The sequence below is a fragment of the Tupaia chinensis genome, unplaced genomic scaffold (genome assembly GCF_000334495.1).
Source record: "Tupaia chinensis unplaced genomic scaffold, TupChi_1.0 Scaffold144262_1, whole genome shotgun sequence".
NCBI lineage: Eukaryota > Metazoa > Chordata > Mammalia > Scandentia > Tupaiidae > Tupaia > Tupaia belangeri.
In genome coordinates this window covers 1,116,024-1,134,464 of record NW_006204120.1, presented here as the reverse complement: position 1 = coordinate 1,134,464, position 18,441 = coordinate 1,116,024, and the positions used below count along the sequence as shown (strand labels likewise).

At 38.8% G+C, this 18,441-nt stretch overlaps 1 protein-coding gene across 8 annotated transcripts in view; it reads left to right on the top strand.

The window, feature by feature from the left end:
• The window catches only part of ENOX1 (ecto-NOX disulfide-thiol exchanger 1), a 548,245-nt gene that overhangs the window by 421,283 nt on the left and 108,521 nt on the right, over positions 1-18,441 (top strand). For all 8 annotated transcript variants that reach the window (XM_027767432.1, XM_027767431.1, XM_027767428.1 and 5 more), the window contains one exon: positions 1,914-2,031. In XM_027767432.1, the coding sequence (XP_027623233.1) occupies positions 1,914-2,031 (118 nt within the window). The remainder of the gene's footprint in view (positions 1-1,913; positions 2,032-18,441) is intronic.

Genomic DNA, 18,441 nt, shown 5'->3' with positions numbered 1-18,441 from the left:
TGAACCAGAGGCACCCTGAGGAAACACCTTCAGCTTTTTTTCTCCATTTTTTTTCTTTTCTGCCACTCTTCCCCACAAGAACAACTACTGTATGACAGTTTGTCATTAATCGTAGGCACAAAACAACAGTCCCTTTCAGCCCCATTTATTCTTTCCACCTGATTTTTTCTTGTTTCAAGTATTTTCAGGCCACTTATTTAAGAACTGGGCTCTTTGTCAGAAGAATTAGCTGTCCATGACCTAAAAAATTCCCAACTAATCATGTGTGACACCGCCTCCAAGACCTAATGGTGCTATTTAAGGCAGAACTGGTGCCTCTTTCTTCAGGGTGGCTTGGTGAAATCAAGAGGTGCTAGCTGTCTCCACTCCCAGAGCTTTTTCCCTTTGCCTCCTCTCTTCCTCTGCAAAGGTGATGGTCAGAGTGCAGAACTGATCACCCACATATCACTAGCAATAAATAATCTCCTTTCCATTGTACTGTAATTAAAATCTGTGTGCTAAAGAGAGAGGAGAATTGAGAGTGCCCATGACTTGGAGTGATATATGCACATCCATCAAGGGGGCACCAGAACGGTGTTTAAAGTCATGCTACTAATAAATTGGTTGTGATCATTTAGTTTTACTTTTTCTCATAGGTTTACTTATTATAAAATAAAAGTACACTATTTAAGTACAGTGTTTTACTGTTATTTTGAGACTTTACTATAAAAGGGACAAAAGAATAATGGAGTATTTTCCCCATCTTAAGTCTTTTTGATGAATACATACATATAAAAGAATAGAATGAATAAGGATTCAAAATATGTAATGTATAGCTTGATGCGAAACAGAAATGTAACTATTTAACATAAATAATTGCAGTGTATTGATTTTAGGCACAGCAGTAAAAATTGTCTTGTGTAATTCTTTAGTTTTTATAATGAGTTCACATACACAAATGATATGTAAACACCCTTGTATTATTATTTTTCTCTATTTGTGAGTGACTTGAGGGAAACTCAAAGAAATTAAATGACTTGATTGAAGTCACTCCCCTAGTAACTGGAGAAAGTGAGATATGATCCTTAAGATCTATGACTTTAAAAGTGATGCTAAGGCAACTACCACAGCAGAAACAATAGCCTGATATGATCATGTGACCGCTACATGATAATGTGAAAACACAAGAAGAGAAGACATCTGTTTTTATTTTACTCCCTAACATTTCAAAATTTACATTTTGGATATATGGATGGTACGTGTGTGCATGCATGCACATGTAGGAGAGAGAGAGAGTGATCACACAGTAGCATACACACATGGAAGGGCACTATGTTTGTGAAAGTAATTAAGGTCAACTTTAGCAACTCAGCAAGCTAAATGGCTAACATGATGCGAAGTATTTTATGTGCATTAACTCATTTCATCTTCAAAACTATTACTATCATCATACTCCAGAGATAAAATTGAGATGAAAGAAAGTGAAGAAATGTTCCTGTAGTTACACAGCAGGCCAGTGGTAGAACAGGCCCTTCTAAAATTCTATTACTCACAATGATTAACTCTTAGCTATAGTCCCTACAACATGCCAGCCGTGGTAATAGGTATCTGTGCAACCTTCCAGTGGCCCTGCTGGGTGGATTCTATCATCTTCTTCTTCACAAATGAGGAAATTGAGACTCAACAGAGACTACATAATTCACTAAAGAGTCCTAAACTATTGGTGAGAGAGGCAATTTATCCACGTCTGATGTGGAATACTTTGATCTTTCCTCTACCCCTCAGAATTTCACTGTAGATTAGTTGGGAAGATGTGTGGGAGGTAAAAATCTTCTGATACATCGATATGTCAGTCATAATATACCCAAAGACCATTGGGAAAGGCATGTTGACGTGTGTCCATGACCCTGACATTGTGCATCCTCTACTTTCAGGAGCTCCGGAATGCTCAAAGTGAGCAGCTCATGGGCATCCGCCGAGAAGAAGAAATGGAAATGTCGGATGATGAGAACTGTGACAGCCCTACTAAAAAAATGAGAGTCGATGAATCAGGTAATGCTGACATCTGCCACCTACTCATGAGATATCCTAATGATCTTCCAGTCTTCTATGGGGAGTAAGCATTGAGAAATGGCCTGTAACTCGCTTTTATTTGAGTTATACTAAATTTTCATCTTTGAGTGACTCTGCCTTTTAGTAGTAGAATTTTAAACGTCTTCTTAGGAACATAGTGATTTAAATTGTTCCAGTTGTTTCTCCATACATAGATTGGGAGCCATTATACTTTTTCAGTGAAATTTTTGCCTATTCCCATAAAAATCCTTTTCCAGAGTATAGCAGCCACAGTGGATGCTAAAATATAGATAAAAGAGCTCAGGCAGTGAGTCAGTGTATTTTTTACATGGGAATTGTTTAATCCCTGGAGAAACTTTCTAGACCCAGAGCCAACATGCTAGAGAATTAGACATCCCCCACCCCCCAAATTCAGTCAAAGGGTGGCCCGATTTGATACTCTAAGAGGGGACATCACTCAAAGAAGTTCAGAGTGAATCTACTTTCTGTGTTCTGCCTAACCTGAGATGCTGTTTTAAAACTCTCCTTAAATTATATGTAAATTCTTTGATATTGTAAAAGCATGCCAAGGAAATGCTCATTCAAAACTTGAGACTTAAAAGGAGAAAGGTTGTCCAAGGAGAAGGGTGTTGCTGTCTAAAGGACCTAGGAAGGGCACTTGCCAAATAGGAAATTTGAGAGATGGTGTAGGTTTTACATATGTCTCATACATACACACATTGCCCAGGCTTTTTAACAGATTGCAGGTGACCGAGAATAGAAAGAATACTGGCTCTCTGTTAATTTGTTGGTAGAAGCCAAATTCAAGATTCCAAAAAGGTCAGGTCATTCAAACTGCAAAGCAGTGAAGATGCTCTCTTTCTCCTGGACTTTAGAGTAGAAGCCTAGGGACAAAAACGATGATGGGGGGAAAATGTTTTTGCACATGGGCATATGCAGAAGGGCTTGATTTTCTTAAAACAATAGTTCTTAAAATCTGTTAATTTGTTGGTAGAAGCCAAATTCAAGATTCCAAAAAGGTCAGGTCATTCAAACTGCAAAGCAGTGAAGATGCTCTCTTTCTCCTGGACTTTAGAGTAGAAGCCTAGGGACAAAAACGATGATGGGGGGAAAATGTTTTTGCACATGGGCATATGCAGAAGGGCTTGATTTTCTTAAAACAATAGTTCTTAAAATGGTAACATTAAATGTTTTTGCACATGGGCATATGCAGAAGGTCTTGATTTTCTTAAAGCAATAATTCTTAAAAGTATAGTCCCTGGTCTGGTAACATTACCTAGGAACTTATTAAAAATGTAAATTCTCAGACCTCACCTAAGACCTCCTGAACGAGAAATTTACACAGGGTAGGGGTGAGGGGATTCAGATCCAGAAATTTGTGATGTAAGCCTTCTAGTATTTTCTGGTGCATGCTAAAGTTCGAGAATCATTGCCTTAGAAAATTTCCTTTTCATCCTCAAATTCCATTCATTTAAATCTTTTAAAAGTTTAGCATGCAGGCAGTCATCATACCACTCTTTTCTGAAGTCATATATCGTTTGTCTGAAAAATAAACCTAGCATTTATGTGTCAGTGTATGTCCTTTCTAAGCTGACCATCAGATTTCTCAGGACTGCTTTGTTCATCAGTTTTGGAGTTGTTTATTTGGGGAGATGACTTTTTTTTTTTTTTGAGAGGTTTTTGCTACAGAGTGTGTGCACTCGCCAGAGAGAAAGAGAGACAGAAAGTGAGAAATCACCCCTCAGAGGGGATGGCCATGCTGCAATCCCTTCTCCCCCATTCTCATCTCGGGATTTTGGGCACATGTACACATGCATATGGCGTGAGTTTTTTAAGCCACTGGATCCAGGACTCAAACCGCGGTTGACTACATGGGAGTTCAAGCGACATAGCCATTACGCTAACTGCTGGTCCCAAGATCACCTTTCTCATAGCATTTCTATTCTATGAGCCTTCCTATATTAAAAGAGAGGCACCAGCATTAGTCTGATTTTCTTATATTCAGTGAGATCCTCAGATAAATAAATAAATTATTTTTCTCAAAAAACTTTCATTATTTTTAAAGTTTCTAGATGAGGGGCATGTTTACATGAAACTTGGAATCTTAACATCTTTATAAGGTAAGTATAGAAGAAAATAATTGAGTCATTAGAAATTTTGCTTTGAACTTATGGCTATGTGTGTGTGTGTGTGTGTGTGTGTGTGTGACATTCCTTTTAAAAATCCGTCAGTTTCCCAAGTAAGATGTGGGCATAATTTCATAGTCTGCTTAGGATAGGACCAGAATAATAATGACTCAGAACAGTATGCTCACTGAGAAGGTCTTACAAACCAAGACAACAGGCATATACTTACAGCATGGGCATTTGACTTCTGCAGAAATATATGCAGAGAGGTCAAAAACTTTTCCCCTCAGCAAGGACCCCACAGGACCTCTCTGGAGGTTTGCCCAGTGAACCCTCTTCCCAGACGCCGCTTGGTGTATTCCCCAGGCATCTGATAAAAGCATCAAGTAAAACCTGAACTTTGGAAAACTTTCACCAGGCCTGGTACTTGGGCAGCAGAATTAATGAACAAAATGCAGTGCATGTTGGATACCAGGTGCAAAGGGAAAGATGAAAGAGCTGGAGTTCAAATGCCAGGCCCCGAGAAGTTCAAAGCCTTTTTCGTGCTTTTCAAAACGAAATGGACCAAAGAACATAGCGTGTGGTTTCTGAAGAAAGCACAGGACTGATTAAAGGGAAGGGAAAGCAGCTAACCTTTTTTATTCCATTTGGCCCTGGAGATCCTGCCAAAAGGCAAGCAGTTGTTTTTCTTTCAGCAATGCACGTTTAGAGGACACAATCTGACAGCAAGAATTCCCATCTGGTCTTTTGACCAACCTACAGACAAATCCCCGCTAATTGATGCTTGAAGCAAGGGACAGAGGCCCATGTGAAGGAAATACCTTTCAGGAGAACCTCCTTAGGTGAAGCATCACTCATTTTTAGGTACCAGTTTGCATCTGCCAGTCACCACTCCAAATGCAACTCTCTAAATCACCAACAGAGGAATTGCCAGATACTGAAATAGAAGTGAAACTCTCTGCCCTAGAGGAATCCCTTAACCATTCTGTCTCTACTAAAACAGTGAGATTTTGCTTCAGACTTTTTGTGTAGTAACTGGCGCAGGTATTCTCGGAAATTCCAGGATAGAATATTCTTTGAGGATATAGTGAGGCCACACCTCACAGAGAGCTCAGACTACAGACTCCCAGTGCTGGCTTTGTTTGTCATCTGCCTACTGGCACCAAAACTACTGTGCATGGGTTTTATTTCTAGGGAGAAACAAAGACAAGTAACTTTGGTTTTTAGAAAAGGCACAATTTATCATGTAAGGGTCTAGTTTTATTTCCTTGGATTTAATTTTTTTAAATAATCCAAATATTTTGGGACTAGTATATGTCATAATGGTAACGTCACTGGGCTCCCATATAGTTGACCACAGTTTGAGTCCTGGACCCGGCAGCTTAAAACTCACACTGGGTCCATATGCATGTGTGCCCAAAATCCCAAGAGGAGATGAACGAGAAGGGACTGAGGCATGGCCATCCTTCCTGGGGGGATGATTTCTTGCTTTCGGTCTCTTTGTCTCTCTGGTGAGCATACGAGCCCTATAGCAAAAAAAAAAAAAAAAAACTCTCAAAAAAATTAATATACCTCTGCTTTTCTGGTTATGAAGAATATTTCATTGTGCTTTTGCTTTTACCACATGTAACATGTCTGGCTGAAGTTTTTCAGTATCTCTATAACTACAATGTAATTTTGGGCAGGTTTTTTTCTTCCACACATCAGTTGAATCTTAAAGGGTAAAACAAGTTTTACTGTAGCAAAACTAAAATGATTATAAAAGTGGAAATGAATTCTGTTAATAAATTTAAAGATCATGAGATATTTACTGAAGCATTCATTCAAGAAGATTGCTATCTTGCTCCAAAGCCCGTGACGATATTTTGATAAAAGTTCAAATATATTGTTGTTTAGTCTGTCTCCTACTAGACTCAAGACAAACTTTTAAATCCAGCTCTACTCTTCTTTCCTTCCTCCCTTTCTCTTCTTCTCCCTTTCTTTTTCCTTTTCTCCTTCTCCCTCACCCCTTTGTCCTCCTTCTCTTTCTCCAGATTGGTGGAAAGGGTGAGGCAGGTGTTCACCAGGAAGAAAGGAAAGAGGAATTCTGTCCTAGATTGTAAAGCCTTACTTACACTGAGGTAGGAGACAGGGATCCTAAAAATGTAGTATAGGGCCCAAGATGGAATCACAAAATGGCTAAGCTTTGATGACAGTTCAGCAGCAGCTCGGCTCTCACTGGACTGCTTACTCATAAGGAAGCACTCACAGTGACTCTAAGATAGCCAGCTAAAGCAGATAAAGCAAACAATTGAGGCTTCTTTCATGACCCACCCAATGTGAGAAAAGAAAAAAGGCCCTTTTTGGCTCAGAAAATTCTAAAAAGGCCTTGGGAACAAATTCACTTATTCACCATCAGAGTCTGATGTTCTATAGACCCACTCCAAGGGTGTGGGGAGGAAAATTCCATGATGAGAGAAAGGCAAACAAGCCCCTCCTGAGAACAGATGAGAACAAAGCTCCCTTCTGATGAGTATAAAAACCCTTCACCTCAGGGCCAGCAGATGGCATAGTGGTTACGTCACTGGTCTCCCACATGGTGAATGTGGTTCAAGTCCCAGACCAGGTGGTTTGAAAATCATGCTAGACATGTGTACATGTGTGCCCAAAATCCCAGGAGGAGAATGGAAGAGAAGGAATTGTGGTATGGCCATTCCCCGGGGAGGTGATTTCTCACTTTCCTTCTTTCTCTATCTCTCTCTCTCTCTCTCTCTCTCTCTCTCTCTCTCTCTCTCTCTCTCTCTTTTTCTACCCCGCTTAGTGAGCACATGTGCCCTAAGGCAAAAACCTCAGTTCCTCTTCAGCAACCTATTCTGGACCACTTCCTGCTTGGAAACTATGTTCTTCTTTCCCTCTCTTAATAAACTCTACTATGCTGTCCCTGCTTTTTGTTCATGTCTCTAATTCTTCATGAGTGTGGGACAAGAACCTGGACATCTTGTGGTCCTGAATCCAGCACTGCTGTTGGACCTGATCACCCCAGTATCCCACATCAACATAGCAAACCTGTATTAGTTTTAGTATTGTCAGAATTAATAAGTCGCAATGTGTCTAAGGTATTTCCAACCTGACTTACAGTGTTGAACACATAATAAGCACTGCACAGTCTTAGACATCATCTAGCACATGGCCCTGGGACTTTCTCCAAGTGTGTGCTCAATAAAATTTGTTAACTCCATTTGCATAGGTTCCATCTCCTGGTCTTCATTTTGATGCCTTTGTCCCATACATTGATAGGATGATGCTGACCCTGAGAACATCTGCTTTATTAAACTTAAATGGCAACTGTTAATAAGTACATTCAAACAAGGATGATTCATGTTCTTATTTGAATTTTCAGAACTTTTTACATAGAAAATTCAGTATCACATGCTCAGTAGGCCATGGCCCAATGTGGTAACCCAACATCATTCTAATTACCAGCAAACATCAGTTCAGCACCTTCCTGTGTTCAAGGTACTGTGAACCCAAGGGAAACAGAAAGGCTTAGACATAGCACATGCTGCCCTTGGGGGCGTGAGACTCTTTCTGAAAATATTAAACATTTTAAGTTAATAAAAGTGCAGTTCCTAATATCAAGTATGTCCCAAAGCCAGTAAATTAAATTTAGTACAAACCTAAGTAGACTACTACCTGATATGTGTACCTCATCAATATTTGGTGACTGCATATTGAACACAAACTTTTGAAGAGTGAAACTTAAAAATTCCTTGCCTAGTAGATACCTCTTAAGTCATTCTGTAACACACAAACAAATGTTCCTGGGTTTTAATTATTCTTCATTTAAATGCTGAGCTTGGAACCAGCAGTTGGTGTAATAGCTATGTCGCTGGACTCCCATGTAGTTGATTGCAGTTCGAGTCCTGGACCCAGTGGCTGAAACTCACTCCAGGCATGTGTGTGTGCATGCCCAAGATCCAGAGAGGAGAACAGAGGAGAAGGGATTATGGTGTGGCCATCCCCCCATGGGGGGAAATTTCTCGGTTTCTGTCTCTCTGTCTCTCTCTTTCTGGTGAGTGCACAAGCCCTATAGCAAAAACCTCTCCTAAATGAATGAATGAATGCTGAACTCTTGCAAGAGCACTCATAATTATTTGGAATGTTTTCTGGATTGTCCATTTTCTATGGAAATTCACCAAAACATACATACAGGTTTTCTAAAACTTTATTAAGTTGAACAAATCTTTGTGGCCAACTAAGTAAAATTAGGGACTTATAAATAAGTTTGTTTGAAAATAGCAATATTCAATCTGCACTGTTTCCCAGGTAGCTGAATGTTTTGAGCAACTGTTAATAAATACATCATAAATAATAATAATAATAATAATAAAACTCTCTCTGACTACCCCCTGACTTTTGGGAAGAATAAGAATACCTTTGTTTTTCTAATTTCATTTATTTCCTAAATGGTATTACTTCTGAAAGAGGCTAAAGGATGACCACCAGGTGATGATAATCAGGTACAAGCATAAGTCTCACTGCTATACCCCAGTACCAGCCTGGGCAGAGAAGAAAGAGGGCTTTACTAAATGCCTGACCAGGATCTAGCAGCTGGCTCAAAGTGACCAACTGAGAGGGGCCATGTCTTTTGAGCTGCTAGAAGCCTCTTTGTAGGAATCATTGAATGTAATCTAAAGCAGGCTTATTCTGGAGCAACTCAGAACTTGAGAGAGGGGCCAGAGCATTCAGACATCAAAATTGAGATGATTCAATCTGAGGCCATGTGCCAGGAGCTGAGCTCCCTGCACTAGCAGACTCCAAAGGAAGGAGTTTCAGTGGTGACCTGAAACATGGAAGGATAAGCACTGCCCACACGCAGTGGCAGCCTAAGACACTGTCTCCCAGAATAGATGAAGACAGGGATAAGTGTCCATCAGCATCCACCAAACAGAAGACACTTTTCAACTACAACTTAATGTCTTCTGAAGACCCAAGTGCCAGACAAGGAAATATGATTAATTAAAAGTGATGTGGCTTCAAGATGATAGAAGAAACCTTCCAAGGTGGGCTGAGTAACCTGCTTCCTCTTCCTTCCTAAACTCTTGAAATACAGCCTCATTTGTAAGAAGCCAAGATTTTTCTGTTTATCCTTTTTCTTTTTGGGATTTTTATTTATTTTTTTATTTTTTTTGGTGTGTGTAAGTTGCTTTACCTTTTAAATGCAAGAAGTCAGATACTATTAAATTGATCCTGTTGGGCCAGCCAGTAGCGGTTAAGAAGGTGGATCCCACATGGCCAAGTGCACAGTTGAGTCCTAGACCCAATCGTTTGAGAAACACTGTAGGTACATGTGCATGACCATGCCCAAAAGTCCTGACAGGAGGGAGAAATGGAGGCTTGTGGTATGACATGCATGGGGAGTAATTTCTTGCTCTTCCTCCTTCTCTCTTGCTCTTCCTTTCCTCTCTCTTTCTCCCCAGTGAGGGCATGTACTCTATTGCAACTTTAAAAAAAAAAAATGATCCTGTAGCAAAGGACTCCTTTTTAATGGACATACTCTTTCTGTACAACCAGACTGTGTTTATCTGTTTTGTGAATTTACATTTCAAGCCTAACCCATCTTTGAGTTTAGCCCCGTTATAACCCTGTTTTTTGCATTTCCTAACAATGTCTTCATTTCTGACCTCTCTCTCAAATATGCATAAACTTCCCATAATTATTATCTTACAAAAATGATCTGTTTGGCTAAAATTGCATTGTGTCTAGGAGAATAAGGATTTTCTCAATACAGCCACTCCTCACCTAACGACCTACCTGTTTAATGACCACGCGGACATACAGCCAGTTCTCCAGTGTGAGGAATCCACTTTCTCAGGCTGTGTGAGTCTCGGGAATCCCCTTTCTCAGATTCTGTATTGTTCCCACAGCTGGTTAGTATTCACTACATCAAGCATTCACAATCACACAAGATGACATGTTTCATTTATGAATTTGTACTTTATTGTGCACCCATAGTAGTAATCAGAATAAATAAAAACAATTACACCAGATTTATATTATTGTGTTATGGTGTATCTTGTTGCTTTCTGGCATTATCTAATGTGCACTTTTTATATGGATAGAATTCATTACTCTAGTGTAATGTCACCTGATAAATTGAAAACACATTGAGAATACTATTGAAAAGTACATACCCTGTGGTGCCAGGACACACCGTAAGACATCTACCTTGAAGCTTCTCACTTATTGACTAATTAATTTACTTAACAACTTAGTCATAAGTATGGAGACTGGTTGTTAAATCAGGACTTTACTCACTTGTACTGCACTTCTGTAAACCCCAGTGGAGGGACCAGCAGTTGGCATAATGGCTTTGTCACTGAACTCCCATGTAGTTGACTGTAGTTCAAGTCCCAGACCCGGTGGCTTAAACTCGCACCGGGCATGTGTGCGTGCATGCCCAAGATCCCGAGAGGAGAATGGAGGAGAAGGGATTGCAGCATGGTCATCCCCCCTGGGGGGTGATTTCTCGTTTTCTGTCTCTCTCTAGCTTTCTGGCAAGCACACGCACCCTATAGCAAAAAAACTCTCAAAAACAAAAACAAAAAAACAATGGAGCCCTAGCTGAGTTTCTTGAACAATCCGCATCTGGTCACTATAGCTTGGCACAAAGTGGGTTTCCTGCATGGCAGCCCAGCATGTTTTCCTAGGTATATTTACATATCACACTGTGGCTCTGTTAGGCTCTGGCTTCTCGCCTAATTCCATAAGCTCCTTGGGCCTGTTGGAGGGCTTTGGGCTGACTAGTAGTTGTCAGGCTAAGGATAATACCAAGGAAGTTTATAACCAATCTTCTAAAAGGGAGAGCTACAGAGGCTTGACCTGGGAAGGGCTCAGACAATGGCCAGTGAGCAGCACATGGCCACAGCACTGCCACCTGCATACAGCCCTCAGTGCCCTCTTGCTTCCCAACTGTCAGATACCCCTGTACTGGTTTGCAGTTAATTATGTTCCCTGGGCATTCTATTCTGATAAGGTCTCATGCAGGATCATTTTTTCAGAGAGTGAATTTAATCCTGTTTCCTTAGAAGGCTGTAAGGACACTGAGGGAATATTTATGTAATAAGATGCAAAGTTGCTATGGAAAATACTATAGCAACCTAACATCTTTCTAGAGCCAAGCAGCCACTTGTAACAGCAATCTAAATTTACATTTATTTTTGTGTCATTTTATCGACACTCTTAGTATCTCATTCTGACAGGATGTTAAAATATGTTTTCGGCTTGCATTTGAGCAAAATTAACACAGCGTTGTTGGAATTTAAGTGTGGTTTACACAACTTCTGGGAAAACTTGGAATATTTTTAAGGGAGTTTAGATGACAGCATCTGGGTAAGTTTTAACTTTTTGTTTTCCTTTCCTAAACACAGGAAAGAATTCATTAGCAGGACTTTTCATTTTTCCTTTCGGTTCATAAGCAATATGTAAGAATTTCTGATTATGAAGATGGGATTGAGCTTTCAACATTGATGAAATTCATCAAGTGCTCATCTGTGATTCTAAGAGATAATTATAGAAAACTCTTTTGGTAGATAACTTCATTGTCCTCTAGCAGCATTTAACAGTTTAAAAACATAATCTGTTTTTCACAAAAAAATATACCTGGTCATTTTTAAAATATCTAATGATTAAAAATAATAAAGGAGGAAATAACACTGTTATAATACTAAAAGAGAATGTTTTCATTTTTGATTATTTTCCTCTGTGCAGCTTAACTATGTAGGTATTTTGATATTTATTTCCAAAGCTCAGTAACAATAATTCTATGACAATTTTATTGCAGATAGTCCTCATATAACAAGTAAATTTTAAAATAACCTTCCTATATGTTAATTAAGTTGAAAATGTAGAGCAAATTAATGTGTATCTGTTCTAAATTATAGGCTCTTTCCCATGACCCTTTAGAAGTTGAAGCTAAAATCTTTGAGGTGGTCAGAGTAGATGCCTGTGGTTATTAAAAGCCTGGTAATTGAACTAGACCTTACTAGAGCATCTTTTAGATCCCTTAAAAGAGAATGGAAGAGAAGCTATAGCTATGTGGGCCAGTTGGTAGTGGAAAGATAGTGTCTATTGATTTTTCCTCCCTACCTCTCCATCTAAAAATCTTGAAGTGTGACTAAAACACTGTTAAAGTGGGATATCAGTGGAAAGAAATCAATACCAGACCATATTAAAACATATGCTGTTACCAACTTCTTAGCACTGTGATGTTCTGTTGATGAACATCATTGTCCTAATTCTCCTCTGTTTTTATACTGCACTGTTCATCAAAACACAGTTGGTTACATAAAGCTATTATACCTTGACTATCAAGACCGTTGCCCATAAACTACCTTAATCAAAGACCTGAAGATGTGAGGTCTCCTGTGTGAATAGAGTAAGTAAGGACAAGTGGACTTCTGTAGATTTCTAGTTAGCCATACACAGTTAAGGGCCACCTAACTAATGAAAGAAGTAATTGAAAGATTGAAAGAAGTAATTACTTTCTTCCCTTTCTAAGAAATTCCACTTACCATTATATGATATTTATCTCATACTTCAAAGTCCTGGAAATTGAAGTTTATAGCAATATAAAAATTGCTGTAGTAAGCTGTTCCATATCTAACTAGCTTAGTGACTCTTCTCTTGTGCTTGGTTGAATGCCCTTGACATGGGAGAGGGACGCAGTGCTCAAGTCTCCCTAGTTCCAGACCACAGTGTATGAAAGTGTGAAACTTTCTGGGAAGTGACCAAAGAAGGAAAAATTTTGTATATTCATCACTAGCAGAGGAATAGAGAAAAAGATTTCTGAGGCAGACGTTACAAGACAGCTTCTAACCCTCCAAGCAGGTTTGTAGGTGCTTTAATGAGCCCACCCTCACTTCCATAACTGCTATGTCACAGAGGCTCTTGCTTTCTACTTGGGACATGCTGGGCCATGGCAACTTGCAGAACTGCCTACGTTTTCAGTTGTCAGAAGGACTTTTGAAACATGTAAATATTTAACACTGGGTATTGGTTAAATAATATATCTATGAGCAGCTCTGAAAAAAATTCTTTTTAGACTATGTAATGGAATGAGAGAAGGCTATCAATATATTGCTGGGGCTGGCAGGTGGTGTGGTGATTAAAGGCACTGGACTCCCACATGACTGACTGTATGTAGTTCAAGTCCTGGAACCGGCGGCTTGCTTTCCCACTTTCTTTCTCTCTCTCTTTTTCCTCTCTTTCTGTCCATCCTCTGTGGTCAAACTACAGTAAATAAATAAAGTTAAATAAAATAATTATAAAAAACGTTGAGCAAATCAGGCTACAAAGTTTTAAATACATATATATTGCTAAGTTACAAATCAGATTAGATCATTCCAGTTGTGTATATATATCTGTGGTATTTATAATGTATATGTTAGGAGAGAATCTGTAAGGATACAGGTGAGAGTATTCAGAGTGATTTTTCCTAGACAGTGTAATTATAGGTGCTTTCTGTCTTCTTTGTACAGTTCAAAAATATCTACAATATATCATGTAGTAAATTAATAATGAAAGTCATAGTATATAAATACTGATTAGAGAATAACATAGGGGACTCTGTGGTAAGATTTATGTTGAGTGGAGAATACTGCCTAGTCATTTCCAATCATTCTGGAAAGTCAAAAGAGTCATGAATAGTAACTACTATAAGAAGATAGAACTTTATTAAATTGGCTTCTTTTCGTTTAAATTGGAGAATGTCTGCATCTAGCTTACATAGTAGATTCACCTTTCCAGACCACATCATCTCACAATTTCCTAATCTAAGTGCTAGTCATACTTGCATAATTATTAAGTGAAGGATCTAGGAAATAATTTTAGTTCTAAACTAGGCAAAAATATTGAATTTTTACCCACAGAACCATTAGTAACTCCCTTTAGATCTAGAAGAGATCTTAGAAATATTATATAACCTTATTCTTTTTTTACAAATAGGAAGGTAAAGGCTTCTGTTAAAAAAGCTGTGTTGTTTTCCCAAAATAGTGAAAAGAAAGTTGAGAACTCAATGCTAGCTTCCTTCTTTCCAGACTAATGACCTTTCTATGGCACCACTGACTTGTTTTTAAATGATGCCTTAATGAAATCATTAGATTTTAAATAAAATCAGCCAAGTATTTTGAATTTTGTTATCTTCATGGTATCATGATGCCATCTGGAGTCAAAGGTAGACCAGAGAAGTGTATTACCTTAAAATGTTAATCCAGACAAAGTCAATGGGGGCATATACTTAGTCTTTCCATCATTTTCTCTGTTTCCTGCTAGCTAGAAAGAGATTTGTCTCAACATAGGCAGCACTTCCACCAAACTGTTTCTAAGTCCACTTCAAGAGAAATACCACCTTTCAAAAATATTCAGAAATTGGTAGGATACCTTTTCTAGTTAAGTAGTACTTATTTCCTCAAAGCAAAGTCTGCTGCATGGCTTTATGTAAGAAGGAGAAGAAATACTTGGAAGAGGTGAAGTGCTTTGGGAAGGAGGAATGTCATGCCTTGAGTTTCCTTTGGTAAACCAAACACCCTGTCACAACCCATGCGTCCTATCCCTAACACATCAAAAGATAAAGAGAAAAGGACATTTCTCAAAGCAAAAGCACATATTTGGTGATTGATCTGAAATGATCTGAGCTATAATATTAGTCCTTTACTTTTCTGTCTCATTCCATATTTTCTCTGTACCCTCAGGGCCTGGGGCAGCCTACCTTAAGATCACCAGTTTATTGACCCACCATCTAATTTCAAGACTTATTGGAATGACTCTCCCTGCTTCCTTGTTCCCGAGGCTTTTCTTTATGAAATACATCTCTCAATATATCTTAAAAATAAAAGTCTGAGGGAAGCACCTAAAATAATATCAATCTTATTGAGATTCACAGATTCAGAGAGTTTTGCTCTGGATCATATTTTAGAAATAAAATGTTTTATCCCTGCCCCCAATATTCTAAGCTAATGAGAAAAATTGGATTTTAGTACTCCCTATAATAATTAGTTGAGCTGCTGTGTAAATACTGCAAAACTTATATTGGATATTTGCAATTACAAGTTTTCAGGCACAACATAATTTACAACATATATTTGGCAAAACTTTTGGAGGTGGGATAAGAGATTTCATTCTTCGTTCAGTGGTTTGCCAGTCAGCACTTATGAAATGTCTATACTAGCAGTATTAGACTTTTCTAGTATAGGTACATATACTTTTCTAGTGTAGGTTCTATATAACCTGAGTGTCCTAAGCCATCCATTTTTCCCTCCTGAGCTCTTTGCCTCTATGAATTAGCTTAAGCAATATCATATATCATAATACAAAACAGTGATAAAATTGAAACCACAAATATTCAGTAAATTATTACAACATACATAGACCATATCTTTTGTCTTACAGTGCAAGACTGAGGGAAAACATAAGAAAACAAGTATTGTGAGACTAAGTCTTTGATCTGAGAATGTTGCCTATCTAGTCTGAAAATTCTTAGTGGCAACATCCTCAGTTCTTTTCTTGAAATATTATTGGAGCTTTAGTCCATTGTGGTCTCTATGCTCTGTGTTCTTACAAGTCTCAGCCAAAAGCTAGCAGCTAAGCCCTAACATAAAGAACCATGAGAGCTGGGACCAGCAGTTAGTGTAATGGCTATGTCACTGAACTCCCATGTAGTCGACTGCGGTTCAAGTCCTGGAGCCAGTGGCTTAAACTCATGCCGGGCGTATGTGCGTGCATGCCCAAGATCCCTAGAGGAGAATGGAGGAGAAGGGATTGTGGCATGGCCATCCCCCGTGGGGGGTGATTTCTCACTTTCTATCTCTCTCTGTCTTTCTGGTGAGCGCACGTGCCTGATAGCAAAAACCTCTAAAATAATAATGTTGCCTATCTAGTCTGAAAATTCTTAGTGGCAACATCCTCAGTTCTTTTCTTGAAATATTATTGGAGCTTTAGTCCATTGTGGTCTCTATGCTCTGTGTTCTTACAAGTCTCAGCCAAAAGCTAGCAGCTAAGCCCTAACATAAAGAACCATGAGAGCTGGGACCAGCAGTTAGTGTAATGGCTATGTCACTGAACTCCCATGTAGTCGACTGCGGTTCAAGTCCTGGAGCCAGTGGCTTAAACTCATGCCGGGCGTATGTGCGTGCATGCCCAAGATCCCTAGAGGAGAATGGAGGAGAAGGGATTGTGGCATGGCCATCCCCCGTGGGGGGTGATTTCTCACTTTCTATCTCTCTCTGTCTTTCTGGTGAGCGCACGTGCCTGATAGCAAAAACCTCTAAAATAATAATAATAATAATAATAAAATAAAGAACCACGAGAGCTGAGAATGTCTGAGAAGTTGTATAAATCTGTTTATTAGAATGCTATCTTAGTCTACAAAAGTTTTTATTACATGTCTGTCTTAAGCAAATGAAGGTAAAAACATGCTGAAATGGAAGGACCTTTCACCTTATGTGTTCTTTAGAGACCAACTTTGGATCTTTGCCCTTCTAATTGCCCAGTCCATTACACTGTACACAGCAGGTAGACAAGAATTAGCTAAATGATTAGATAGGAAATTAAAACTGGGAAAAACTAGACTAGCCAATGGCCTGGTGGGTTGGCGAGGCTGGGTCTCACATGGCCAATAGTGAGATTCAAGTCCTAGACCTGATAGCTTAAAAAACATACTGTTGATGTGTGCATATGTGCCCCAAATCCCAAGAAAAGAATGGAGAAAATATTGTAGCATGGCCATCCCCATTACAATCCCTTCAATGAGGAATGTACTTGGCTCTCACTCACTCGCACTCACTCCCTCTCTCTCTCTCTGTCTGTCTCTCTGTCTCTCCTTCATGAGCACATGCACTCAATGGCAAAATTTTAAAATTTTAAAGAAAAAACAGGGAAATCTAATTTTTAATCTGTTAGGGGATATAATTTTTTAAAATTTTAAACCAAAAGGGGGCAAGAGACCTTCTTTACCTATTACATCCTTGTAATATTGACCACGTTTTTCAAGTAAGGAACCTGAGGTCTCATGAAGATTTAGTTACTCAGTCCATGTCTCATAACTCGTATCTGACTTACAGGTCTTTTCTCTTTCTCTAACACCCATTTGCTTTTTTCCTGTATATAATCTGTAACTACTGAACCTGCGAGATTGGCAGGAGTGGAAATGTGGGATGCAGGGCAGTATGTGTCCCCTCCCACCAGGATGACTGCTCCTCAGAAACACCTGATGGTCCCTACCCTACTACTTGTGTCTGGTCTCCCCTCTCCTCTGTTGACTCCTGCTTCTGTCAGTATATATCAGAGACTGTGTGTGCTACTCTTTAGGGAGAAAGAATGAGATGTTCTTCCAGGTTATTAAAACATGGGGGATTATGAGACAATGAAGAAGGAAGCTAAGAAGAACTACAAAAATGAAATAGGGTAATGTTTGAAATTTTTTTTCCCTAGAGCTAGGTTGAAATTTTTGTAGATGAGAAGTATATCTTGATTTTTTTTTTTGTAATTAAAACTTGTTAGATCCTTGAGCTTTTGAAATAAAAAATTAAATTGGACTTTTTGCTCCTCCTATGTGACATGTAGGCTCTTAAGGCATATTATAATTGATGCTGTGTCATCAGTGCCATATTACCAAAGCACTCTACATAAAGCTATCCATAGCGCCTTCTTTCTCATGTTCAGGAAAAAAGCTAGTAACAAGAGAGCTGCTTCCTCAGAGGAATTCTTTTAACCTTTCAGAAACAAAATATTTCATGCTAATTCCTCCTTAATTGGAAGGAATCATTTTTAAAAAATCATTGAATATGGGTTTGAAGTCTGCTCCATCCCTGACCTCTTTAATTTAATCAAGGTCACCTCATAAACTTGCCCAAACAGCTCTATTTCTCAATTAGAAAAAGGGGTAGAGCTGTTTAAAAGCATTTAGTGTTTGATTAATAGTGCTTAACTGGTGCTTCAGCACTTGCAGAGGCTTTTGAGGGAGTTGCTAGTAATAATAAAACATAACTACCCGAAAAATTATACTCATCAGAAACTCAAAACAAATCATTTTAATGAGCAAAGCAAAAACTGTTTTTTTGTGAGATGTGAGAAAGGTTATCATGCTCAATATATAGAAGGTTTTAATGTCTGAACTACTCTCTCCCAGGGAAAAAATTGCTGTAATTTAGCCATCCAGACAGTTTATAAAATATGTACACTTTCCTTGCACAAAAACTCAAGAGAAGACTAATGCTGAGTTTGTCAA